The sequence below is a fragment of the Amia ocellicauda genome, chromosome 15 (genome assembly GCF_036373705.1).
Source record: "Amia ocellicauda isolate fAmiCal2 chromosome 15, fAmiCal2.hap1, whole genome shotgun sequence".
Lineage (NCBI taxonomy): Eukaryota > Metazoa > Chordata > Actinopteri > Amiiformes > Amiidae > Amia > Amia ocellicauda.
The window spans coordinates 9,747,202-9,774,642 of record NC_089864.1 but is presented as its reverse complement, the minus strand read 5'-3'; the positions used below and the strand labels follow the sequence as shown (position 1 = coordinate 9,774,642).

General features: G+C 37.3%; 2 protein-coding genes across 4 annotated transcripts in view; one reads left to right on the top strand and one right to left on the bottom strand.

Annotated features, from left to right (window-relative positions):
- immp2l (inner mitochondrial membrane peptidase subunit 2) overlaps positions 1-27,441 on the bottom strand; it is a 273,233-nt gene that overhangs the window by 75,487 nt on the left and 170,305 nt on the right. The gene's annotated exons all lie outside the window — the stretch shown is intronic.
- On the top strand, positions 4,921-25,515 carry LOC136771810 (leucine-rich repeat neuronal protein 3-like). Its single transcript, XM_066724337.1, has 2 exons — positions 4,921-5,258; positions 22,494-25,515. The coding sequence occupies exon 2, from the start codon at positions 22,757-22,759 to the stop codon at positions 24,953-24,955; it is 2,199 nt and encodes a 732-aa protein (XP_066580434.1). The 5' UTR covers positions 4,921-5,258; positions 22,494-22,756; the 3' UTR covers positions 24,956-25,515.

Genomic DNA, 27,441 nt, shown 5'->3' with positions numbered 1-27,441 from the left:
TTTCTAAATGAACGACCATATGAAAATACTTGATTTAACTAATCCATGTGTTTGGAAGTATAACATAGTACCCCCTCCCCCTATATCAAGATTTATTATAATCAGTTACAGAATTATATATCTGGCATAATTGAGAAACAAAAGGCATTCTTCTGTACCCATGTGTAAATTGCTGATTTGAAATATGTACAGTGGTGTTGCCTCCCTCTGCATGTTTTCTGTTGATTCTGTTCACACAAAGAAATTGATTGCTTCACATACAGGAAACAGAGAAATGCCATAACAGGGGGCCAGTCAAATTCATGTAATTGCACCAAGCTCTCTCCCTTCATTTTCCTTGCACTTACTCAAACTTGCACAAAGAACTTGATTCAATGAAAAATAACCACTTTAACACCAACGTATTCTTTGTGTGTTGCACATTAAACATACATTGTGTAGATCATTGTCAATACACCGTCTTTACAGTTTTGAAATGCTATTGTAGAAATAAATACAAAATACCACAAAATGGAAAGATCCTTAAAATCGTGAACTAATTACAGACTATGGTGTCAGAACAAAAAGAGAGAGAGAATTACATGGGGGATCAAATGATTAATTCTCAAGCAACCCTTGTATCCACTATAGAGTAAATAGCTCTGAGTTTGTACTCTGAGGGTGGTAGCCTATAGTAGGCAGTGTGGCCTTTCCCAGGGATGTGTGGACCAGTCTGCAAACCCAGTAAGAATTGTTCAATCCTGCGATCAGAGTGCATTTTATTTATTGTATAATATATATATATATATATATATTTTAAAATGGGTATTGAGTTTCCGATTACTTAGTTCCACACATCGACTGGTACATTACACACTGAGAGGTGCCTTTGTGTTCAATTATTTACAGCTTCTGCCTATGGGCAGCAGAAAACACATCACAGCTTATGAATTAGGGAATGTTTATATTTATATTCTTTAATTTCTTTTTTATTGGACTTGGAATATAGAAATAGAAGCCATTGTCTTAATGTATTTCATTGGCTGAATACTTTATGTACATACACCACCAGGAACTCTGGGTAATGTACTTCTCAGAGCCCCCTGAAGCTGTGCAACCATATAGACATGCTGTGATACTTAAGCTTCTAAGTCCAGTACATTTCATAAGTATTAGAATTGATGTACCAACACAAGATGGAGCTACTGCCTTCTCAGGGCAATTCTATAGGTTTAAAGACGTGCAGTGTCACATTACAACAAAAGATTGCATCAATTATGAAGCATGCCTAATGGGTAACCACTATTAGAAATGAATCCATGATAATTAGCTAATTCAACAAAATGGTGGACAGTAAAGTTTCTGTTCTCACATACCTATAATAAGATTACAAAGAGTCATTACAAACAAACAAAAACACACAACTTTTAACCATATCTGAGTAATGTGTTTGTGAGGCAGTGAAATGTGCTGATATAACACATGAGAGGAACTTATTCACAGCAGGCTGCCACAGCGAATGAAGTGTACATAAGAAAACAATAGATTAAATTATTCCAAAGTCATCTGGAACCATATTTTGTGGTCTGGGAAAACAATTGACCTCTTTGGACATGCACTCCAGTTTGGATGAACTCAAACTAGGTTGCAAATTTACTTTCCAAGAGGATGTGATGCACACCAACAATCAGAGGTCCTCAAATGGCATTTTTATCTGCAGACCTCAATCTAAAACAGCATGTGTGGTTTGAACTGTAGACGGCAGTTCAGAAGTAAAAGCTTCACTACCTGGCATGGCTGGAGATGCTCTCCACGGAGAGAAGGTCAAAAAGCGCCCCCCCCCCCCCCGAGAAGTGCTTCAACCTATTAAAAAGCTGCAGAAAGGGCCTTCGCAAGGTTACAAAATGCAAGGAAGGATCTACAACATACCAATTTCTGGTTTTGTGAATACATACGAATGAGTGGATTTAGAATTACCTGCAATTTTATGACAAATAACACACTGAAAGCCATATTTATTCAAATCTGCATTTTGCTATGTTGAAAAAACACTGAAAGGCTATACACAAATGCATAGGCCACATAAAGTTAAAACAATCTTCTTTTTTATATATATATATATATACAAATGGGTGAAAAATTTAACGAAAAACCTGAATAAATGAGTGGAGGAACATAACGAATGCAGATGCCTCCAAACAGGTGTACTGCATGATACAATTAAGCAATTAACATCCTATCATGCTCTGTGCATGTATACAAATGCTGAGCAGGCCCAGTTGACCTCGAATTTGGATCAAGATGGCAAGAGGAAAGGATCTCAGTGACTTTGACAGAGGGGTCATTATTGGGGCACGAATGGCAGGAGCTTCAGTCACACAGACGGTCAACTGGCTCATGTTCTGGACAAGTGGGCGAGTGCATGTGTGGGACACCAAGAGAATGGCACAGGCCTGACTGCTGGACCCCTACAGTGAGGGGGTCCGGAGGCTCTGTTATGCTATGGGGGGCATTTTCCTGGCATGGTTTGGGTCCACTTGTCCCCTTAGAGGGAAAGGTCACTGCAAATCATTACAAAGTTATTCTGAGTGGTCTCTTCCAGGATGACAATGCCCCATCCACAGGGCACAAGCGTCACTGAATGGTGTGATGAGTATGAAAATGATGTGAATCATATGCTATGGTCTTCGCAGTCACCAGATCTCAACCCAATTGAACACCTATGGGAGATTCTGGACCGACGTGTTAGACAGCGCTCTCCACCACCATCATCAAAACCCCAAATGAGGGAAAATCTTTTGGAAGAATGGTGTCCATCCCTCCAGTAGAGTCAGAGACTTGTACAGTCTGTGCCAAGAGCATTGAAGCTGTTCTGGAGGCTCGTGTTGCCCAACACCTTACTGAGACACTTTATGTTGGTTTTACCTTTAATGTGTCACCGGTCTGTATATATAGCAACAATAGTAGAACAATCCCTGCAGTTTCTACCACACTTTACCACCTGCACATGAAGTCATGCTGTTGTATCAATTGACATCAGAATAGTTAATAGTTTCACCCTTCATATCTGATCAAAACAAAGTAATTGAAGGATGGTGTGCGTCTGTTAAGCCAGCCAGTGCCACGAGGTCACCTTTACACACCAATAAGTTGAAGTGGAAATAAAAATGTATTTAAAATGAAAATCTATGCAGAATAGAAGACTTTGCAATTGTATTGTATATTTTCAGTTCCTTTATAGAACAGACATACCACAGAGCCTGTGTATTATGCTAGATTTTGGAGGGGGTGATGCAATAGAAAAGGGAAAATGTCCTTCAGAGGACACGTCTTTAAGGGGCGGTCAAGTACTTTGTCATGTGTAAAAGTGCTTTACAAAGCCATATAAACCCAACCCGGACTCATGCATACCTCACACAATGCTCTAAGGAGGTCTTCATTTCTTTGGTTTTACACACCAGTGGTTACATTACCCTATCTATTATCTACGTATTTTGTGATAATTATTTATAAGGGGGTAAAAAAGCAATTATTGAAAATATATCTGTGATACCTAACTTAAAATCACTGATCACAAAAGGAAATACATATGTTTTAACAAGATGACATCTTAACTTATGTTACTTATATAATAATTTTAAAAGTCCAATTAAATATATGATTTAAAAAAAAATTAGACATTTCGGGAAGAATTCGGTTGAAAGAAACAAATCTAGCAAAAATTATAGTTGAAATATCTATTTGTTTTTATTTTTAATGCTTCTTTTTTTTAACATGATGACCTACAAGTTAATTAAAGTCTGTAAGCGATGAGCTACAAGTTAATTAAAGTCTGTACTAGTTTTGGTTTGAACATAAATACTGTGACTGTTCCATATCAATAACCATTATTGCTTCCAATTGTTCCTCCGAGGACAGAAGGATAATTTTCTTTATGTTTCTAGTAAACCATTTATAACTGAGAAATGTAGTTCATAAATTCTCCTGCCCTCGGACGCCGTGTTTCTTCCAAGGGGACTACAAAAATGTCATGGAAACCATTAACCACCTCCCTTACATTTGCTCAAAACTGCAGAGTAAAATAAAGAGCTTAAAATAAATCTAATCTGTGCAGACAGCAGAGAAACCGGATTTATATGTTTAATTTGTTTCCCATTCTTCATGGGGTCCACACAAACCAGCAGATTTGACTGTCCTATGGAAGTGCAATAATGAATGATCTCCCTGTTTGTATTGTGCTACCGAGTAACTCCACTCCCTCAATCCTCCAACTTCAGATAACCAACTGTCTGATGGAATTGACCACATCTCCTGGCCAAGTCAGGACTTCATACAATGAACACGGAAGCTTAAACAAAAAAAAAACTCCATTAACTTGTTGTGGCCTGTGATATCATGCATTAAGGTTATGGATTTGAATGGGTTAAAAGACGCCAGTGTTATGAAACAGTCTGTCCACCCTGCAAACAAACCCTGAAACCATAATTTGTTTGAATTTGATTCCCTGGAAGATAAAACGATGAACTAAAAAGGTTCAAAGGCTTTAGAGTGTCAACTGACAAACAAAAGGTGTGCTTCAAAATAACAGATGTCCAGTAAGAGCAATATAGGGAGCAGCTGACTTTAAAGTGGGTGGAATATATTTCCTTTTAACAGGTAAAATAACCTTAATTCCCTTCCAGGAGGCTCAATATTGTTTGCGAATCTGTAACGAGGATGCCGGATGCGGAGCACACATTTGTTCCTTCTCCCCCTTCTCCCTCCCTCTCTCTCTCTTTCTCTCTTTTTAATCCTTCAGGAACCGTGTCATCTAACAGACAGGCTGGCTCAGCCAACCAGACAAAGGCAGCTGCAAGCGGTGCACCTCGGCACTCAGAAGCTATTGGCTCCTCTCTGGGGAGTGGGGGGTGTTCAGTTATTAATGACCGCTGAGCAGGCAGCACCATGTCAATGTGACAGCTGATCGGGTGAATGATGCACCACTAACCACTGTGGAAAAGAGGAGGGGGAAATAAAAGCAGCTATCCACGGTTCCCTGCTCTGGACTGTGTGCCTTTGGCAGGCAGTAGCAGATCAGTGGCAAGTAGAACGGGATTGTAGCTGGAAGCAAGGCAGTTTTCTCTTGCTGTGAAAAAAAGGAAATATATTTATATGAATATATGTGCTCTACTCTCTATCACACAGGCTGTTTTGCAGCACAGGTCCTCCGCTCAATGCATACCAGGAAGATAAAAGGAATACATTAGATCCTATATGCAAGGAGACACTCATTCATACTGGTAAGTTTGAATTTCCGTTCATATTTTTAATATATTCTGGAGTTTTCTTCCTGCTGTGCAATTGCAGTCCCTCTCTGACGGGAAATAATGTAGCTTTCAACAAAGGCAATGCCTATCATTAGAAATGTTAGTTTTAAGATGTAATTGCAGATCTGAAAGCTGCAGTTTGAGTGTATCATCGTGTGTAAGAGGCTGGTGTGTTGTGCTATGCAAGTTATGGTGTATGAAATCATCTGTTGGCTGTTGGGCTCGGCTGGATTGTTTTAAACTGCACTTGGCTTGCTGCACGTTTATTTCATGTTAAGCGCTATTGAATATCATTTGCAAATGCATCCTACAACAGCTGATCCCTGCGACCCCTTGGACTAAGAAATGTCTTTGAGGTCTACACTAGTATGCATAATGAAGAGCTAATTTAACTCAATTATGAATGAATCTCCGTCTGAACCACCGAAAACACAGAGAATGAAGTATTATTTGAAGAGGTAACTATCAATGATTGGCTTTCGTAACATGCCCCCCCCCTACAAAAAATCCCCCCCAAAACCCCCATCACAAAGGCTCTGAGACAGCGTATCTCTAGCACACACATTGAATTTCTGCCAGGGTACGTCTGCAGCTCGGAGCTAATTGAGTTTTGTATTTGTTTTCCTTTAATCATCCTGTTGCAATCAGAAAAGTCAGTGCTCACACCTAATTTCCTTAAAAACGCATACATCATATCGCAGGGCTTGGAAGACAGAGCCACACAGCATAGTAAATCTGAGCCTGCTACTTAAATAACATATCTGTGTGATGCGTCCGGAGCTCTTTCATAATTAACACTGTCACGGTAAGACATCTTTTATACCTAGTCTTCACTCAACACAATTACTTATTCACATAAGGCAAATGCTTCCTATTCTGTATGCTGCTGTATTAGATAAGAGCTGCAGTAATTCCATAGTGCATATTGCCTTGCTTGTTCTTTTCTTTCAAATGCAGCTCTTATAGAAATTGCTTTAGGAACCCAGCTGTATTAAACCCCTTTTTAAAACCCTTTGATATATGTATACAGCATCCGAGGGTTGCCTGTGTGAGGGTCTTGCATTTTCATTTACATCTTCCATCTGGTATATGTGGTAAATAGCTCCAGGTGGCTGTTTTCTTTTACTTCCCCATTAAAAATAGTCAGCATTCATTAACAATAATTAAGTCAAGTCTTTGTTTTGAGGTCTACTGGTCTGAACAGACTATTGAACTATAGCTGTTGAAGTGTTTTAAACATGGCTGTGTGGATTAGTGTTGTACTTTAGTGAGGCTGGATAAATCCACCTTGGAAATCAGCAACACAGCCCACTCTGAAAAGCCTGAAGTTGTAATAGCTCATCTATATTATAGTCAGTGTAATCATTTATAATAGCTTTTTTCTGTAAGTTTCCCCCCATCTTTGTCTCGTCAACATTGTGTTAGGGATTGCTTAATTAGCATTCCACACCAGTTCTCCTGGTGTGCTGACAGAAGTTTTGTGAAAATAATAGCCTCTGCTTCATTTGCCTATACAGTGGATCTGTGTGGGTTTGGTTTTTCAGGGAAATGATTTTATGTGTTCCTTGCATAAAGCAAAATGAAAAGGTTTCACACAGAGCGCTGGTCTTTTGCATTATTGTAAATCTGTCAGAAAGCCAGGAGCTTAACAATTCATATGGTAAGGAGTCAGTTAATTCAGATGACCTTTGTAAATGATGACAATAAAGTAGCCCTGACAATATGGCACCACGTTCGATTTCCTCTCCACAAAATGAGTTTTCCAACACGTTCACTTCTTTCAATGAAAAATGAAAGTTGCAGCAGCGCTATTTCCTGTCAGCAAGGCTGTTTATGAGGATTGAAATGGAACAAACTAAAATATGAAAACAATCTAAATGTTTACATGCTCAAATGTACATTTAAGGATATGTTTTTCAGGAGAATCTGTTCAACTATCTGCAACTTCCCCTTCCAACATATCATAGTAGCATCTGCGTTTGTGTATTCATTCAAGGTCTCTTTTGGGATGGTTTCAGACAACTGGTTTGCTGTTTACTACATTGTTACGCAGGCTATTACAGTCCAATGTAACAGACCTACTGTATTTCTGTGATTTCCCTTGAGTACTGTAATAAGACAAAATATTGTAGGTCACTTGGACACTACGAATACCTCAGACTTCTGTGCGTTAGATGCTGATTTTTTAACTCAAGGTCTGTGCAAACCCAGCTGCAGCACGATGAAGGAAACTCAGAAGCCGCCAAACAAACACTATATCTGAAGAAGAGAACAGCAGAATATTTATACTCTACATGGTTAAAATTGACCATAGTCAACAAATGACTGCATTCAATAAATCAATACAACGATCTGTGTTTTCCACCTTAAAATGCATTTTCAGATTTTGCAAATCAGTTTAATGTTCACTTGAGAGCAGAAACATTACTAATAATCTACGCTGCAAACACTTCAAAAGAAGGCTGTTGAACTTACATAATATACTCTGATACCGAAGTGAAAAAGCAGTACAAAAGCATCATGAGTCACACATACTGACTAAAGTTGTGAAGTATTTGATGCCACTGCAGGCTGTTAAATACAATCAGAATTTCTAAGTAAAACCCAGCGAGAAAGAAAATATCTGTTGTCTGTCTTTAAAGGAAAATTCCTTCTTTTTTGTTTTCCTAAATCATAATTAAAACACTGAAAAATAAATATGTTCTGGGATATATCAATTTCTACTGCCACTCCAGTTCTGTTTCATAGATCAGGCCTCCGAAGCCATACAACCCAAAGCTGTCAACAACGTAGCCGGCCATTTAAATGACAGGATCTGCTTGTTAACATCTCAAGAGCTAAACATCAAAGTGTTGTGCTTTGGTAGGAACTTGAGTCAGCCATTAGCCCTCTTCATTTATCATTTGCAAACAAAGAAAAAAGAATACAGGAAAACTATATTTTTGTCAGAACAAAAGCAGTTCTGTCAGGAACTAAATGTATCCGGATGCGATATGAAGATCTATTTTGTTTGCTGGGGAGGCCTGCATATTCCCAGGAGCTTAATGCCTTCTTGACCTGCAATAAATCACCCCCCATTCAAACCTACTGTTAATCATATGTGTGTGTGTGTGTAAGAGAATGAGAGTGAGTGTGTTAGTGTGAAAAGGGAGATATATATTTCTCTCCCTATATACAGCTCTGGAAAAAATTAAGAGACCACTTAACATTGATTTCTGAACTTGGAGTGGTCTCTTAATTTTTTCCAGAGCTGTATATAATAATATGGTTACTATTTTGTTATTTGAGCCATTCTAAGTTAATGAGTGTTTAGTAAAAACACTGAACAGTAACAGATAAGAACATAAGAACACAAGAAAGTGTCCAATCGAGAGGAGGCCATTCGACCCATCGTGCTCGTTTGGTATCCATTAATTAATAACTAAGTGATCCAGATAGTGAAGTTACAAACCACTAGAGTAGGTAAGTTTACTTTTTACATGTATCTTGATGCTCCTGCTGCCACCATTGCTATATATTATGTTTGCATCTTTGTATATCGACTCATAGAAACAGTTTACCAATTCCAGTATATTATTTAGCTCCTGTAGTTCATGGAACATCACTAATAAGTATACAAAGATTTTAACCGGCTTTCAAGTCATTCACACATCAATTGTTTTGAGGAAAAGGCGGTAGTAACCAAAACCGGTTTTATGACGTTTTATATGATTGAAACAAATAACTTGCATTGATCCAAGGTTACAAACAGACATGCCTCTAGCACGTTTCAATGTGCACATTGTGAAGGTGGCATAAATAGAATCACATAGACAGCTGTAGATGTGGCACGTTGCTGTATTGTTTGTAGCCGGTGCCTTGGAAAGCAAAGAAAGCCTGAACTTGTGGCATCTGACAGCTTAGCATCGATTCTTTATAAATTGTTGACTCACCGCTTATTTGCAAGCACAGTAGAGCAAGTGTAGGGGAAGCATTTCAGAGAAAATTTCATTATGCATACGCTGTATAGCCAACATTATTTAATGAACTCTGTTTTACCTAGAAAATCTAAATGGTAAATCAATGTTGCACACGGAGGGGAGGGCGGTGGGGGGGGATACATACCAAACAATGACGCCCACTCTTCAGCTGAGCACTTGTACAGAGAAGCTGGGAAGCCTGGTACATTTCATTTAGTCCAGGCGCTATTAGAATATGGAGGAAAGTGGTAGTGAAGAGCTCAACACAAGAGGTCAAGGGAAGCATCCTGGAGAGAGTCAAATCAATACTGCGCTCTGGTAAATAACACCGAATAGAGCGCTGGCGTAATATGGGGAGGAGATGGCCAAGCACAGTGCACAATTATCTAATGAACCCTTGGATTTATTTAAAATACAGGGCTCTCTGTTTGGCTGGCAAAACTCACTGTTCTTTTATGGTGATTATGATTTGAAATTAATGAAAAACAGTAACAATTAATTATTAATGATCAAGTATTCTTTTTTCAGATTACAGAAATGCTTCAGACTTTAGAAATAGCTGGGGATATCTTGATTTAAAAGAAATGTTAAGTAGTTAGACTTCTAATTGCATTCAGAAAGGTTTACCCACAAAAAATACATCAAGTTAAAGTGTTAATGTACAACAACAACCTGTCACTGAACTACATAGACGTAAGGCAGCATTTCTACACAAATCAACTTTCTGGTCTCCATCCTTAACAAATAATGATAATAATATTAAGCACATCATATTATGCTTTAAACTGTATTTGAAACATTATTCTGTGTTTTATTTCCCAGCCGAGAATACTGGTTTGCAGACTACAGCCATGCACTCATACATACACCCTAGTTTCACTGTGCCAAACTGAACAATCCAGTCGCTTAAAAAAATATTGGCTGCTGTAAACAAATTGCAAACAAGGGCTGCTTGGGCCATTGGACCACGAAGGAAAACTGCAGTTTATCAGAATTATCTTGGGGGTATTGTGGCAGCCTGCTCTTATAATGCGAACGAGAAATAATAAATCAAAAAGCAAATTAAAGCCTGCGAAAGCATTTTCATTACACAAAGGTCAGAAGACACCCGTACATAGCTAAATGAACTGGAGCCCGCACTCCTCCTGTGTTAACATTTAAGAAGATGAAAACATATATTGATCAGAGCAAACACACATTTAAGGTCAGTACATTATTTTCGTCTGTTATTGTGTTTGGGGGATGTGTGGAATACATTTACAGCTTTACCCCATGCAGACCACACACACAGACACACACACATATATATATATATATATATATATATATATATATATATACACACACACACTCTCTGTTTAACGCTCAGAATGGTTTCCAGCAGAATTGAGCGCTAACCGAATCAGAGCTAAAAGGGGTCATAACATTGTTCTGATGGAGATACAATCCAGACAGTGGTATTCCTACCTATGAATGAAAAAACAGGGCTACAGTATTGGTAATCCCAAAATATGTATTTGAAGAATCAACACATTAAAAGCAATACTCACATACGTGCAGTACAGTCTGTTAAAACATTTCCTACTTTAACATTATCAACTGCTCTTTTTTTTTTAAAGTACATACACATCACGATTCTGTCAAATAAAATATGCAATGAAAGCCTTGGATGTACATGACCACCCCAGATGGTCACTCACCACCTTCCACCGGCCTCAAAACCTGCATTTATAGATTTGTAAACATTTTTGCAATTGTTCACTTTTTCCTATGCAAGGCAACCGTACTATAGTGAATCAGGGTAGGCCTGGGCAGTCTCTGAGTGTATATTGTGTTGCTGGAGGGGGCTGCCGTCAGTGCTAGGACTCGAAATCTCCCAAACTCCAGCCATGAGGCAGTAATCATGGGCCCAACAACTTTTAACCTACTTACAAACACTATGCACTGTATACGACTTTAGGACAGCAGGGAAACTCCTATAAATATCTTTACAATTCCTGTTGATAAGGTAAACGGAGATACATTCTAGAGGACAATAAATGGGGGAAGGTATATATTACTTTTCTCATCTGCCTTGTTGTCATATATAGCTCTGCTGAAAATTACCCCTGACCTGTATGTTCTGAGTTTCACGATGGATTTTGTATTTGCACATTTTTTCTAGTTGCAGAACATTTTAAATTGTCTTAATGTATCATCGTAGTAGGATTTTATCCCACTACAGTTCTCCATATTTAATTTCTATGCCCGAAAAAACAAACCAAAACATGATGAATAAGTGACATCACTGCCATTAAGAAAAGGGATCAAACACAATTGAATGAATGAATTCGTATTCAAATTAATTTTTCTCTCACAGAAGAAAGACTAAGGCTACTCATTAACGGTGTATATTTTCTTGCTCAGCCTTGATCCTTAACAGAATCTGCTGTGAGGAGCGTTCCATTTCACTCGAGGTATATACGCTTAACAGTACTTGTAATTATCCTAGCCCTAAAAGGGATTAACCAATGAGAGCTTTCTTTCTAATTAGGCAAGACATCACTACGCCTTTGATCAAAACACTTCCAACAAAAGAAAAGAGAATGATCTGTATATCTTTTGGGACAGCCAGCACATCGCAATTTCTTGTAGTACATTACCATACATCACTATACAGTACTGTACATGTTGTGTTACCACTGGGTGGATCCTACAGCCGAGATATAGTAGAGAGGCTTTGACTGCAGGCTTGATCTGGGTACATTTCCTCTTCTGCAGAAGCATACAGTGTTTACCTCTGGGGCAGAGGGTTGTTGGTTCGAATCCCTGCTGAGAGTGATAAATAATTAGCTGAACTACTTCTGTATAAGTGGCACCCAACAGTGTGCAGACTACACACCCAAGGTTGTTATCGCAGACGTCCTATACACGCTGCTTAGTTTATTTAGTTACCTAAAGTCTGTATAGATTTTTAATTATTATAATCTTAAGGCAGTTCCTCCAGAGCCTGGGTTGGTTTCAATTCAAGTTTGGAACAATAGCAAATCAGCTCTAATGTATTTACAAGCTCCATCTCTGACTTTGAAGTGTTTTGCAGCTCCCGTTTTTTCTCTTGAGTTATCCTGATTCTCTCACACATGTTTTGTTCAAAGAATCACACCTTAAATTAATTCAAGTGATAAAGTTCAGCATTTAAACAATAACTAAACTATCAAATTTAAAAATGGCCCTTACATAAAACGAGACTCAGTGTTGAACTCAGATGTCGGGATTATAATTCCACATTCGCTGTCCCCTCAGATGTAGTATTCATATTTTAATGGTTGTTTGGGTTGTTAGTGAAAACCGAGGCGTTGCTTTGTCCTTTTAGTTCGCATACTACTTGTTAGTAAATGTGCTTTCAATCAGTTGTCTGGCTGTTTTACTCCCGTGTCACTTGTTAAAGGAAATACACCACTTTAAGACAAAGTGACGAACACCTGCACGTATTCCACCTGCAGTATTGGCAATATATCTGGCACTGGGCTAGTTTCGGTGTGTGGGCTTTTGGTGTGAAATGACAATACGCTCACACATTTGGGAAAAAAAGCTTGTGGACATGCCGTGCCAGGCTGACAGAGAGAATCAGCAGACACGGACGGGTTTAATTTTATTAACCCATGAGGTACAAGGGCAGGCTTGGTTTCCATTCCCTTTTTCACATGGATAGGCCAACTGTCTCTTCTTATTTCCTTACATAACATTACATTAAGGGTTGCCGCTGAAAAGCTCAGTGTGTGCCCAAACTGGATACTAAAGTATAGGGACAAGAAAATACTAAAGTATAGGGATGTGAGTCTCAAATGCAAATGCAGAACGCCCACTGTTCCCAATTTAGACAGCCATGGGATCTTGCACAGACCTAGCAGAGATTTCCTGCCTTAGTGATATGAAATCTCCAAAATAAATGAATATCCTTCCCTGTATGTTACTACATATTTCTCATTACGTCTCTGTATTTTATTTATTTCCATATACAACATCTAACAAATTGTGCTTTAGAATAAAACGTTGTGTGTGAGCCTTCCAGAAGAATCATAAAAAAAAAATCTATTAAACAAAAACAGTGCTTTGGTAATAATGGCCTATAGAATCACAGAGAACAGACAAGCTGAAGTACTTTTTCATTTTAATAACTTTCCATGTTTTTTTGTATTTTTTCTGGAAGGCATGCCAGGGACGCCTCCCTTTACTGGCATATTAAAAGAAGTGGGTTGGACTCCAATCTTTTACTGTAATAAGGTTGTCAGAATGATTACTATGGGAAGACAAATAAAAGGGAATGTTTAATAAATGGCTACAGCATGTGCAGAGGTATAAAGCCATGTTTTGAAACCTCTCTGGTTTGCTCCTCAATAATATATGTTAATACACTGATTGCACTGTTCACCTTAGAGGTCCTAAATCCTTGTGATAACTATTGATAAGGTTACAGGAGGAATCATTTACAATCTACTGGTTAGTCCTAAATGGACCGGACTCCACAGCACCACACCAACACAGAACAGGCAGTTTAACGAGACAAATCTGTCAATACTGCAATAAAAAGCCAACAAGTGAATTGACAACGATTTCACCGAATATAACACTGCGATACATGCAGGTAAAAATGCTTTGGCAAGACAGTGTAGAAAGATTTACATTCATGTCTGTCTTGTAACTCCTTTGCCGATACATTGCTACTGTGCCTTAAAAAGAAAAAACTGTGTTCAATGTTCATTACGTTTATAATAAACTTTTTTTTTACTTTTGTTCTAATTGATTTCTTAAAAAAAAAAAGAACAAAAACAAATTCAACCAACCAAAAAACTTGACTGAATAAGAATAGCCAAATTAGCATGCTGACTCTTTTGCTCATGAAGTAAACTAATACTATGTTAATATGACTAGGTGTCAAACTCAATTCACAATTTTCTATTTGTTTTAGCATATTCTGGCATCACAAAACCAATGGTACTCTGGAACCTTTAAAACAACTAGAAACATATTAGCATTCAAATTATAAATATCCCAAAACAACCATATTACATAAACTCTAACTAAACATTATAACTGTATTTCTATCACTGGAATATGATGTGTTGAATGGCTTCTGGTTTGTAACCTCTCTTATGTTCTTATATTTGTCTACTGCTGACACACAGATAAATAGATATTACAATTATATATAAAATCAAGTATTTTCTGTGTTACAGTTTCACTGGTCTGTGTTAAACCAGAGAGACAAATATTTAAAGATAAATATATGTTAATCTCAGTTGTTAAGAACTATTTTGGGTAATTATAAGACACAATTACACAAGCTGTAAATGCATTTTACAAAAAGCTTTAAACAGCTAAACAGCTTTCACTGCTGTTTTTAAGTGACAGCTGATCGTCTGAACAGCATAGAGGTCCTCACTGAGGCTGTGGTAGTACTTTGTCTTAGATTTCAGTGTACAACTAAATAGTGAATAATATATCTGTCTAAGATTTCCTTGAGCTGCTGTTGTGCATCTGCTTCTAAATCTCTGACAGGCATCCCTTTGAAGTTGGGTATAAAAACAGCATGAATAATACTATGTGATAAATGCTGACCTTTACTCAAAAGCTTGCATTAAAGATCAAAGATGTTGCCATTGGAGAGATTCTGAGCCGTTTACAGCATAATGGACAATATTGCACCCTGTTGATTTCCCTTGAAAGGAACTATTATTTGTTTGTTTGGTTTTGTACCACATACATCAAGAAAAAAATACAAAATAACAGAGTAAATTGAATACGCGCACATACAGAGTGCAGGAGAATAATGAGATACTGAAAATCTAAATACACATCACAAATACAGTGTAATTATGCATTATTATAATGTACTTAATGTGTACAAATAATTAACGACACAAAGTACACAATTGTAACTAAATTTGTAACTACGTTTGTAACTACATTTTTTCTTAAATGCAACAGTGATTACATATAAAATTTAGTTACAAATGTCTACTTATACCGCTAATCATTTTTACAAATTAAGTACATTATAATAAATCATAATCACACTGCTCTTATGAGTAACTACAAGTGTAGTTACTGTGTGCCTACTATGTAAATACATTAACTAGGGAACCTTATTGTAAAGTGTTACCCAAAAGGTAATAATGAATTACATATAGTATAGAGAAAAAAGGCAGCTACAAGAATTAGGGCCCAGTGTTTTAAGCAACCAGCTTCCATAGGCTGCACTTCATTCCTCCCAGCGCAAGGTGGACATGCAGTTTGCTTAATTAAACCACTTATTGATTCATAATCTCCCAATTCCTTTATTAATCTCAATTAGTCATTCAATGAATGCGTATCTGTGTGTTTATTTAACAACAACTACGGACATTGATTTAGTCATACGTCCCTTTAGGATTAATGAATTACTAATTAAGAGTATTACAATAATTGGGAGATTATTATATATTAAAGGCATCTGCTAAGAAATAAAATAATAATAATAATAATAATAATCACTAAGTGTTTTAATTAAGCAGACCACATGATCTGTGAGGAATGGAGTCCAGCCTAAAAAGGCAGGTTGCATAAAACACAGGGCCTTAATTATTGTAGCTACCCTTCTTTCTCTATACTGTATGTAATTCATATGCTGTTTAAGGGAGTCAATTTGAACTGAAGGTCAGTAGATCTGGGACACTAAATTTAAGGCCCATTCGCAAGTGAGGACACCTGGACATTTTTGTCACATAGAGAAAATTAAAATGGTATTTGATGTACATGTACATATGGCACCATGAATGTCATCCATTGAGATTACTTCTGTTATCGCTGTGTTTCTGAAGTTGCTGGCTATACATACATTGTTGCTCCTCTACATTTAAGGTAGACTCCCATTTAGTCTTATATCCCTAAATGTCAGACATTTCTTCTAAATAATCTGCAGGAACAGCTCTCGATATGTGTGGATTTAAATTTCCAATCACTTTACAGGTCTAAATGAAACTGCAATGAATAAAAAAGTTGATCGTGTGATTTTCTCTGAAGATATTTTTTTAGCTAAAGTATGATTGCATGTCAGAGATAGAATCAGCTGTTTTTTTCCCCTGAACAGCAGCATACACAGACAGCCAAATAAGCATGTTTCCTTCTGGTGTTTTGATTCTCAATGCCTATATTGGAAAAAAAAAAGAGGCAGGAGAGGCAAGGGAAGAAATGGTAGAAAACATATTTTGAGGAAGGAATTCTAGTTACTACACATATCATATAAGTTGTCAACTTAAAAATTATCGTTAATGATGCGCTCAAACGAGTAAACCCCATAATTAAAAATAAATACAAATCAAGTCTCATTTCATAATTGACAACGACAGTTACACTCCAGCCTGGTTTGTATGAGCAGGGATTAGACACTGCAGCTAATTTGCAACACTGCAGAGACCAGAATATTAATTTTCTCCATCTCCACAAGTTGATTCTAATGAGTGATTCTTCGGTGTGAATCATCACTGGGCAGTCGACACCTCCAGACACTTGTCCTCGTATATCCCAATTTTTGTTGCCAGTGCATGAATCAAAACAAAAACTTAGATTAAAAATAAATAAATAGATGGCGAAAAATACATTGCGGCAAATTAAAATAAACAGATTTTTATATGAATAGAAGGCATGTTTAAGGCATTTTGAATTGCAATTGTTATTATTATTATTATTATGAATAATAATAATAATAATAATAATAATAATAATAATAATAATAATAATATACTTTACAGTCAAAACTACGGGTAATCTCCCCTTCTGTAGCAGCTAAATGAGGCCTTGATGAAAACCCCTAGGTAGAATTCAAACAGCTGGATCTGTGAGTTCAAGTGACAGATTAGTCTGACAAAGACACCAGTGAGGTATAAACCACTGCAGCGAATTGATCAGAGGTGACACACACTGAACTGATACCTGCATTGCAACACGGGCACTTTCAAATCTGGACCTTGAATACCCAATAAAGTACAAAACTAAATGTTCAGAGAGGAAATTAATTATGTAGATTCCAAGTTCAATGAGTATTAGGGAAAGCACAGTGAAATCTCTGGCATTATGTAGCCAATTTCACTGTCAAAATGCACCAGACACTAACGTCAACTTTTACTGGTGAAAAACAAACCACAAAATGGTTTAAATGCATTTTAATTAATTTAATTTATGTCTGTAATTTAAGTAGCATAAAACTATATCTAAACAGGGCTGAATTGATAGCAAGATACAATATGCAGACTTCCACAGATCTCAAGGCACTGTGGCCAAAAAGATAATGATGATAAATAATATTGATATTAATAATACTAATACTATTAATACACATCTTTCCAGAGGAAATTTGCATCCTAGGAATACTCAAGATGCAGAGTACAGTCTGAGTGAAGAAGTACAGCATAGGAATTTAAATTGACATGTGTAATACTTGCCTGTATTAACAATGAATAACAACGTTATATGACCAGTCTTGTGCTCTGAGAGAGACAGACAGAGAGAAAAAACTCAATTGAAATTGTCTGTGAGACCTGCTTGTAAAAGCGCCAGTTGCTTTAAAATATAATACCCCTACCCCATACGGAACGCACTTTCACCCGCACTCAAATTGGTCCTTGTGAAATGAACTCTTTGCCTTTTTGCCAGCAGGGCACACTGCAGTGTAACTGCTGCAGTTCTAGTTTTTATCACTGTCTCTAAGCACTGAAGTGGAAATGGAGAGATTGCCAAGGCCCGACGCTCTTCTCTTCCTCGCTGCTTGCACCGCTTTGGTTCTCATCTGTCTGTTGCTCCAGTGACAAGAAACAATGTCTGACTTATCCATTCCCTGAATGCCTTTTTCCATTACAAATAATGGAGATGCCCCCTTGTGAATTGATGCATGAGAGAAGGGAAGGAAAAAAAGGGGTGACAGCATGAGAACAACTCTCCTAATTAGGACATACCAATAATTTTATTCATAGTAGGAATTAGTGTGTCAAGCGTTGCTGCTGTTGTAATAAGCGAGGTTCTTAGAATAGTTTATTAGATGTTAAACACACTGATTTCATACATTGTACTTTATCTGTAGGTATTGAATTGAATACGTGTCCACCTTATGTTTTTGATGTCTCTCTTTTGTTTCCTTTGAAATGGAAAGGTCTGATATAGAATTTAAATCAGCAACAAGCTGTTGGTTGGTTGGGAAATGATTAACCTGCAGGCAATCACTTCTTGTTCTGTGGTTTGCCATATTGTGCCATTTTTATTTGCATAGCTACTCGCTTTTCTCTGCCTGTTTTCCATTAAGTAAAAACAATTATTTTCCCCAGGAGATTACTCTTGATTATTCTTTATCTTCCAATAGATGGTATGTGTAGCTTTCCTTTCTAAGTATGATTTCAGGCGATTCCACAGCTTAAAATTATGTATTTTATTTTTGTATTTTCATTTTAAGTAGGATTGTATTCAGGCTGTTAATAGGTCTTTGGTAAGGTTAAAAATTGTATATGTTCTTTTATAAACATCTTATTCTACTTTTTAATGTTATGATTTACTAATTAGCAAAACATTTCAATCACAATATTTGAATGTAATAATAATCATCATCATCATCATAACAAGAATAGTAACAAATAATGGATTTATCTCAAATACAACTTCCTTTGTCCCTTAATACAAAAATTATGTTTACCAACTAATGTGTTTTCTAGCAGCTTGCATAAATTCACCTTTAAACATCAGGTCTAAAGCACATGGACTATTTGTTTTCTGTTGAACCCTATTGTTGTGCAGTGTGTTCTCCTATTGCTTACTTGTAGAAAGAGTTGCAGATAACCTTACTCAACAAGACTTAAGTGAAACCGGGCAGCAGTGTGCTCAAGGTCAGAAATTAATCAAAACATCAATAAGTACAGTTGACATAAGCAAAGCCCACAGTGACTTGTCACTTGTAGTAATGGCTTATATTCAGGATATCATAAATAATGCATGAGGACCACAGGACTTTGCTCTGAACTATAGTCCTCTGCTGTGTTGGTGCAATCTCTTCATTAGCTTTATAGGGATTTTCCATATGATCACATATCGTTTCCATACCATGGTGGCAGAAAATTTAAAAGTATTCCTTTGTGCGCCATTATTTTTAAATAATATAAATAATATCAAGACTGATAACTGATGCAGCCTTGGAGCCTTACAACATCAATCAAAAGAAACTTAACTGTTATCTTTTGTAGTGTATTTACCAATATATAAAAAATGCAAATACTAATTTTCCTATCACTTAATTCCGTAAAAGGGTAAGTATTCCTTAACAAAATACTATAGGGTAGATGTACTAAGAAAAGGCCAGTCACAAGACAAGTGTAACACTGTTTTGTGCAGAGGAGCGAAATAAGAAAAATATGCTGTGTGCTAAGAGAAAATATCTTAAAGAAGATAGGTGCTAAATACTTATTACATATATTTAACAACATATTTTACCAACTGATACTAGTACTACAACTATAATAATACTAATTTGTAGTAGTAGTAATATGTAGTACTATATATGCAGTAATTAAAGACTCGAGGGGAGTTACAATTGCTTTGTACATGGAGAAGAATTGTTTACCAACAGCTAGACAAACCAATATATAAGATTCATGCAGTTCCATTTCTGAAAGCCAGAAGATGCCTCTTTTAAAGAAGAAAATTATACTTGTTTCTGATTGACATTGGGTGGTTGATTTGAAAAACAAACTTCACCCAATGAATGCCCGTTATAGAAAGTTATTTATTGTTCCCTGCAATACTTCCAAAGCTTGCCATTTTTCCTTAGAGCTGTTGACTTGCTGTAATCACTTATAGCTTAAGAAGAGAACCCTTTTAGTGGCTGTGATAGATTTGTGTCATCATGTAAATTAGTGATAGCTCGGTCCCCTGAGTAAAGCATACTTTATGTCACTGCTTAGCCTAATGCTTGTGACTAACATTGAGTCTCTGTGCCATGATGGTAACCAAATGCTTATCACTTTTAAATACATCCAACATCCTGTAATCCTCATTCATTATTCACACTGTATACGGTCTAAGCAAGGCATTGCGACGTTGAATACAAAATTTAGTTTTAAGAACAACATCCTTTTGTGAAGTAATGTGTACTAGAGCTATGCATACTTGTTAGACAACAATTTGAGATTTCTTTCAAACAAAATACAATGGACTTCAACCAAAAATAAACAAACCAATATATACCTAAGATGCCTATTTATTGATGTGATTATAACAGTTACTCTACCCATTTTTCCAGCATATTTTTAGCCGTTCATGGCAACAACATGATTCAATAGACGGATCTTTACAAAGCTTCACCACAGCTCCACGAATTTCAATATTAAGCCAACAAGATGAATGGGCTGTCCTGTTGTTAAGAGCACGAAGCAGACTGCACAAATGGGACAATCTAAATCTCATTGTCTCCCATACAGATATACCAGAGATTAATCCTGAGTGCTGTGCAACACAAATTGGACGTACCAAGGACAACAAAAATTACTTCCCAGGCCCAATTATTTAGTGCTGATGTAAGATACGACAAACAACACACATTTGCATATATTTTGCATCGCACAGCTTGTGTACCTGTGGATAAGAGTCATTTATGGCAAATGAAGAGTAACATTGATCAATCGATGACAGGATTTATTCCCTACTTCTATTGATGTAGAAATAATTGATGCAAAAATAGTCTTAATTATTAAAGTGCTTACTATATAACGGCAATTTTCTTACATTATGCATGTTCCTAGGAATTGGCAAGTTATAAGACTAGAATGAATCCTGTAGCTGCTCTTTCCAACTCTTTCCTGCCTTTGTGTCAGCTCCCAGGGGTTATACATTAATGATTGGCGAAGGTAGGGTGGAGACAACCTTGCACCCTGGATTCCCTCTCCTGGCAAGGGAGTCCACAAGACTGCAAAATGTTCATAGTCATATTCAGAGAGAGGAATTATTATAAATTCCCAGGCATACACCACAACCTTGTGACAAATCATGGGACAACCTAAACAAAACGAAACATTCAGTGTAATCTTCAGGGTTTTGTTGTCATTCATTTGGATAGAAAATAAATATAATTTAGACTTAAGTAATGGTCAGCAGTTGTAGGAAAAGAAAATTGCAAGTACGACCTAACCAATTTGAAATAAATAATCATACAATACATACAAACAATAATATATATATAAAAAATAACTGCAATTAGTTTCTCTTTATTTCTAAACCGATTTCTTAAACACAGCATGATTTAGAAGTTCCTGCTGCTGCTGCTTGTCAGCTGCCTTGATTGTAGAAACCATGTTGCTATAAAGACACATTAGTGAGCATTTGTCATATCGATACTGTCTACAAAATTGTCCCTCGGGTGCAGAGGTTTGTTTGGCTGAATGTCATATTTGTCTGTGCCTGATATGTCTTGGTTTTAATAGATAAGTTCTACTGTGCCTACATTTTACAGAGACTTTGCTGTCATTAAGTCAAAAGCTGAAGCTTGTTTGAATGTGAAAATTAATTAAATAAATAAAAGAGCAATGAGTTTTTAGTACATGCCAGACGAATCCGAATGTTAGACAAAGGCAGTGAGATTATGGAATAACTTGGATTTAAAATAAAATAAGCATACAGTAAGGATACCAGTAAAATGTTCAGTAATCAAAAAGGACACAAGATCAATAATATTCTTTGCATGTATAGACAGGAGATGTCTGTGAGACCCCTATACACTTCCTATGCCAGCCTCGGCAGTTTTAATTTAAGATAGCATTTATCACTAGAAGGACACTGACTAGTTATCTTAAACCAGCCAGTCATTTTTTTTTAAATAAGGTGCAGAAATGCAATACATTCTATGAAAAAGCAGGACCTGACAGGAATTAAAATGTTTTGTGAACTACATGCATATGGATGGGAACTTACAGACACTGAAGTCCTGTCTGTTTTGGTCTATAACATCATCAAAAGCATATATCAATCCCAGTGCAAACTGCTTTAAACTCACAATTAAAACAATAAACATGGCAATGATTTGTAAAGCTTTTTAATCATTATAAGTTTGTATACTTAAAAATGTAAATAACGTGAGCCACAATGGAGATAGAAGGTTATGGCTTTCCTTTACAACTGGTCAACAAGTGCTTTACAGTGTTTTAGTATACCAATATCCTAATTATGTTTTTGTGTGTCTTTGTTCATTTTTGTTTTCCAGGTGGAAATGCAGACACTATTCGACAACAATGGAAGATAATACGCCTAAGAAACCTTGCAATTAATCTCCAGTAGAAATCTACATACGTCTCTTGTCCATGAGCTTATTGGCTTTACTCTCTCAAGGATACACTGACCTTCAGATGTCCAGCTTGCATGCCAACTCCAGACCAGGTAATTGAAAGGTTATTCCTTTCAGCCAAGAACAACAAGAGAAAGCTTTCAGGAATGACAGACACATTTATTTTGCTCAGTAACAAATGAATGCTTGATTGTGAAGTTAACAGTAGTCATCGCAGACTCCTTAAGGACCTATTACTTACTGGAGGGAATCAGGCCAAGATGAAAGATATGTCATTTGCGGTTTATTTTTTAGCTGGGCTCGCAATGACTGCTTTTGTACTTGCCACTGAGAAGAAAGTGGATTGCCCCCAGTCCTGTGTGTGTGAAATCAGACCATGGTTCACTCCCAACTCTATTTATATGGAGGCCCCTACCATCGACTGTAATGATTTAGGACTTTTTATTTTACCCGAGAGATTACCTGCCGACACACAGGTCATTTTGCTACAGACTAACAACATTGACAAAATTGAGAAACCCTTGGATTATCTGGTCAACATCAGTGAGATAGACTTATCTCAAAACAATTTATCCTCAATGAGTGATATCAATCTCGGACAGCTGCTTCAACTTTTGTCTCTGCACATGGAGGAAAACAAGCTACACACATTGCCTGACGACTGCCTGCACAAACTGACCAATCTGCAGGAACTATACATCAATCACAACCTGATCTCTGTTATCACTCCCGGAGCCTTCACGGGCCTACGCAATCTGCTCCGGCTCCATCTTAATTCAAACAGGTTGCAGATGATCAGCAGCAAGTGGTTTGAGGCCACTCCAGGACTAGAGATTCTGATGATTGGGGAAAATCCAATCATCAAAATCCAAGATATGAACTTTAAGCCGCTTATCAATCTCCGCAGCCTGGTCTTAGCGCGAATGAATCTCTCCGAATTACCTGACAATGCTTTAGTTGGCCTTGATAATTTAGAGAGCATCTCGTTCTATGACAACACGTTTGCTAAAGTCCCCCGTGCGGCTCTGCAGCAGGTCCAGAGCCTCAAGTTTTTGGATCTGAACAAGAACCCCATTCAGAGAATACAAAGAGGAGACTTCATGGATATGCTACACTTAAAGGAACTGGGGATAAATAACATGCCAGAACTGGTTTCTATCGATAGCTTTGGCCTTAATAATTTGCCCGAACTGACGAAAATAGAAGCAACCAACAACCCCAAGTTATCATACATCCATCCAAATGCTTTCTACAAACTACCCAGGCTAGAAACACTTATGCTCAACAGCAACGCCCTGAGTGCCCTATACCGGATTACAGTGGAATCTCTGCCCAACCTCAGAGAAGTCAGCATGCACAGTAATCCCATCCGCTGTGACTGTGTCATCCGCTGGATAAATATGAATAAAACTAACATTCGGTTTATGGAGCCAGATTCTTTGTTCTGTGTTGAACCGCCTGAGTACGAAGGCCAGCATGTTAGGCACGTGCACTTCAGAGAAATGATGGAAATATGCCTGCCGCTCATCTCACCGGAGAGTTTTCCTCCTCACATAAATACAAAAAACGGGAGTTCTGTTTCGCTACACTGCCGTGCGTTTGCAGAGCCAGAGCCGAACATCTACTGGATCACACCTTCTGGGAACAAAATCTTGCCTAATACAGTTTCCGACAAGTACTACATGCACCCCGAAGGAACGTTTGATATCTATGACATTACGGAACACGAAGCTGGATTGTACACCTGCGTGGCTCACAATCTTGTCGGAGCTGACCTTAAAACCATTTTGGTAGGGGTCAATGGATTCCTTCCACAGCCTGCCAATGGGTCTTTGAATATAAAAATAAAGTCTGTGCAACCTAATTCTGTTTTGGTGTCTTGGAAGGCGTCACACAACAGTTTAGCGCCGAATATCAAGTGGTCAACTACGACAAAAGAAAATCATCCCACCGCTGCTTTCACCGCCCGAGTTCCATCAGACGTCAAGGTTTACAATCTAACGCACCTAAATCCGTCCACAGAATACGAAGTGTGTGTGGATATTCCCAGCATCCACCACAAAAATGATAAGAAGTGTGTCAACGTCACAACCAGAGGATTAGAACTTGCAGTAAAAATGAACACAAAGTGGAACACAACATTGATTGCTGTCCTTGGTGTAGTTTTGGGTGTATCATTCATAGCCTGTTTGCTGATTTATGTGTCTCTCAAAAGCAACGCTATTTTAGGAAATTTAAGAAATTCCAAATCAAAACCGCCATCAATCCCAATAGATGAGTTGTATTCTCCGCTGACTAATCTCTGGGTTTCTGGAAAAGGGATGCCTGCAGCCGTAGAAGTAAAAGCCACAGTAATAGACGTATCAAACAACTTCTTATAAGAAATAACTTACTGACATTCTGATTTTATACAAATAAAAAAGAAGGAAAAATTGGGAAGCTGAGGGGAAAAACAAGCACAAGACTGTGTTAATCGTGCTTACTTAGCCTTGGTACCAACGTTATGGTACATTTTTAAACAAATGGAGTGGGCCCACACATTTAGGGAGTGGAGATCTCGTTTGTTCCCAAAAAAGTGGCATAAAAAGAAGAGTACCAGCAAGTGTTATCTGCAGTGATTTCTATACATCACTGGGTACTGGCACACTGATGCAGTGCAAGTGGAATAAAGACAAGAAGAAAATATGTCTCTGTTATTGACTGTTATATATGTAAAGAGTAGTGGAACTATCCTTGTGGTCCCAAGCAATACCTTCTGTGCTGTATTACATACATAGGCAAGTTAGAATGCCACATGTGGTGTTTATAATTGAGAAAATCCAGTAGACTAGACGATAACAGTGACTATGATGTGAAACACTTTTTATGATGAAATATACATTTTTGATTTAAATAAAGAAAAATGATTTTGCCTTTTCATTTAAATTGTATTATAACATATATGTGGAGCATTTCAATAAACTCGAGCTAGAGGGATATACCAGGTAACAGTCTGCAAGCTGAAAACATCTGGCTAGAACAACGGATGGTGGAAACACTTGCAGTTTCAAAGGGTTCACGTGTGGTGACAGGTTAATCGTCGCGGGATGTATGAGATTGATTTGTCCACCAGTTGCAGCATGGCAGTCTGGGCAGGGACTCTTAAGGCCTGTGAAGAGTTGAACCCAGCTTCTTACTCAACCCTTTCCCACTTCCTGTCATGTTGTGGGGATCTTTGATGCTGTTTGAGATGTCAGTCATGTCCCAAACATGTTTGGATCAAGGTAAGGTTTGGCTACCTCAGGATGTGGCTAGTGAAATCATGTGCTCAGTGAACCTAGTTATTTGGGTAAATTAATCTATCACCATGGTAGTAAGCAAAAGGCATGATATTTCCTCTTCAACTACAATTTTATACTAGATAGATAGATAGATAGATAGATAGATAGATAGATAGATAGATAGATAGATAGACAGATAGATAGATGTAACACTATTTACTAGGGCTGTGCGATATGACGATATATATCGTATGACGATAGAAAAATGTATATCGTTTCATATTATGGTGTCGCAAATCCCACTCTTTACGGCAGTATTTTTCGTCATTAGGACGCTTTGCGTTCTTCCCGGTTCTTCCACACGTGCTGGGTGCTGGCAAATGTGCATCAGAAACACAGACAGATATGGAGGAAAGTGACCTGACACAGAATAACCCCAATAACCAAGAGATACTTTAATGCGCAAGCGCACACGTTGCACCCCACTCTCGTCGCCGGGCTAAACACGATCTGCAAGAATCCCCCACCCCCGCTAATTCAGATGTATATAATTTGTATAAAATTAATAAATTAAAATAATATTTGCTGTAACTCACAAATAAGGACACTTAAAATGTAAATATCATGTTTGTTTTTGTTTTGAACTACAAGCACTGTCTGTTGCCCAGAAAAGGGGAAAAAAGAAAGATTTTTGGTTTTGACAAGCAGAATATTCATGTGGAGTTTATTTCTCTGCAATGTTTAAGGGTTTTACATGATTAGAAAGCAGAGGACCTCCATGGAAGAAATGTGTCTTGACTGCCATAGGCATTCTGGTAATTAAAGTCAGAAATGACATCCCTCACTTTCATCTGAACTTCTCCAGAAAATATAAATGTTATGTTTCTTAACTGTCATTATTAACTGCCTGTTTTCAGATACATCCATATAATTATGAATAAAGGTCTCCTCAAGCAAGGAAGGAAATGTAGGACAATATACTCTTACCTGACAACTAAAAAGGGACCTATCATGTATGCAGATATTGAAGCTTGGTCACGACTAGATTATATTAATAACTGCAAAATTGCTCCTTTCCTAAGAGAAAGAGAAAAATGGGTGGGTCCAGAAAATAATTGTACTGTCAGTCACATTTACGATTGATGATTATTCCTTTTCCTATTGATGCATCAACTCACTCTGCCTAACACAGGAAAACATTTAATCTTCTTAAAGACCACGGAAAACAGATTGATCGTGTCTCACAATCAACAAAAAACATAAACTGCTGAGATTGAACACTTAATAACAGTTTAGTTGATAAATTGTAACAAAAACACAATTTAACAAGAAATGCAAATGCAGTCTTTTTCTGTCTTAAAAAATATGTAATATATATATATATATATATATATATATATTAAGGCTCTGAACCCTTACCTTTAAAATGAATATCCAAACATAACCAAATGCCCCAGTTTTCTTTTTGCTAATAACCTGCAGGAGGCCGGCCTTTTAAAAGTTTGCAGTTGTAAAGCCCAATGATATGGAATTAAATTAAATGTGTTTCATTACAAATCCAATATGTATTCCTAACACAAAAATCACAAACCTGATGAATCACCATC

Coding starts and splice junctions, on each gene's coding strand:
- LOC136771810 (XM_066724337.1), top strand. CDS start 22,757: ATGCTTGATTGTGAAGTTAACAGTAGTCATCGCAGACTCCTTAAGGAC.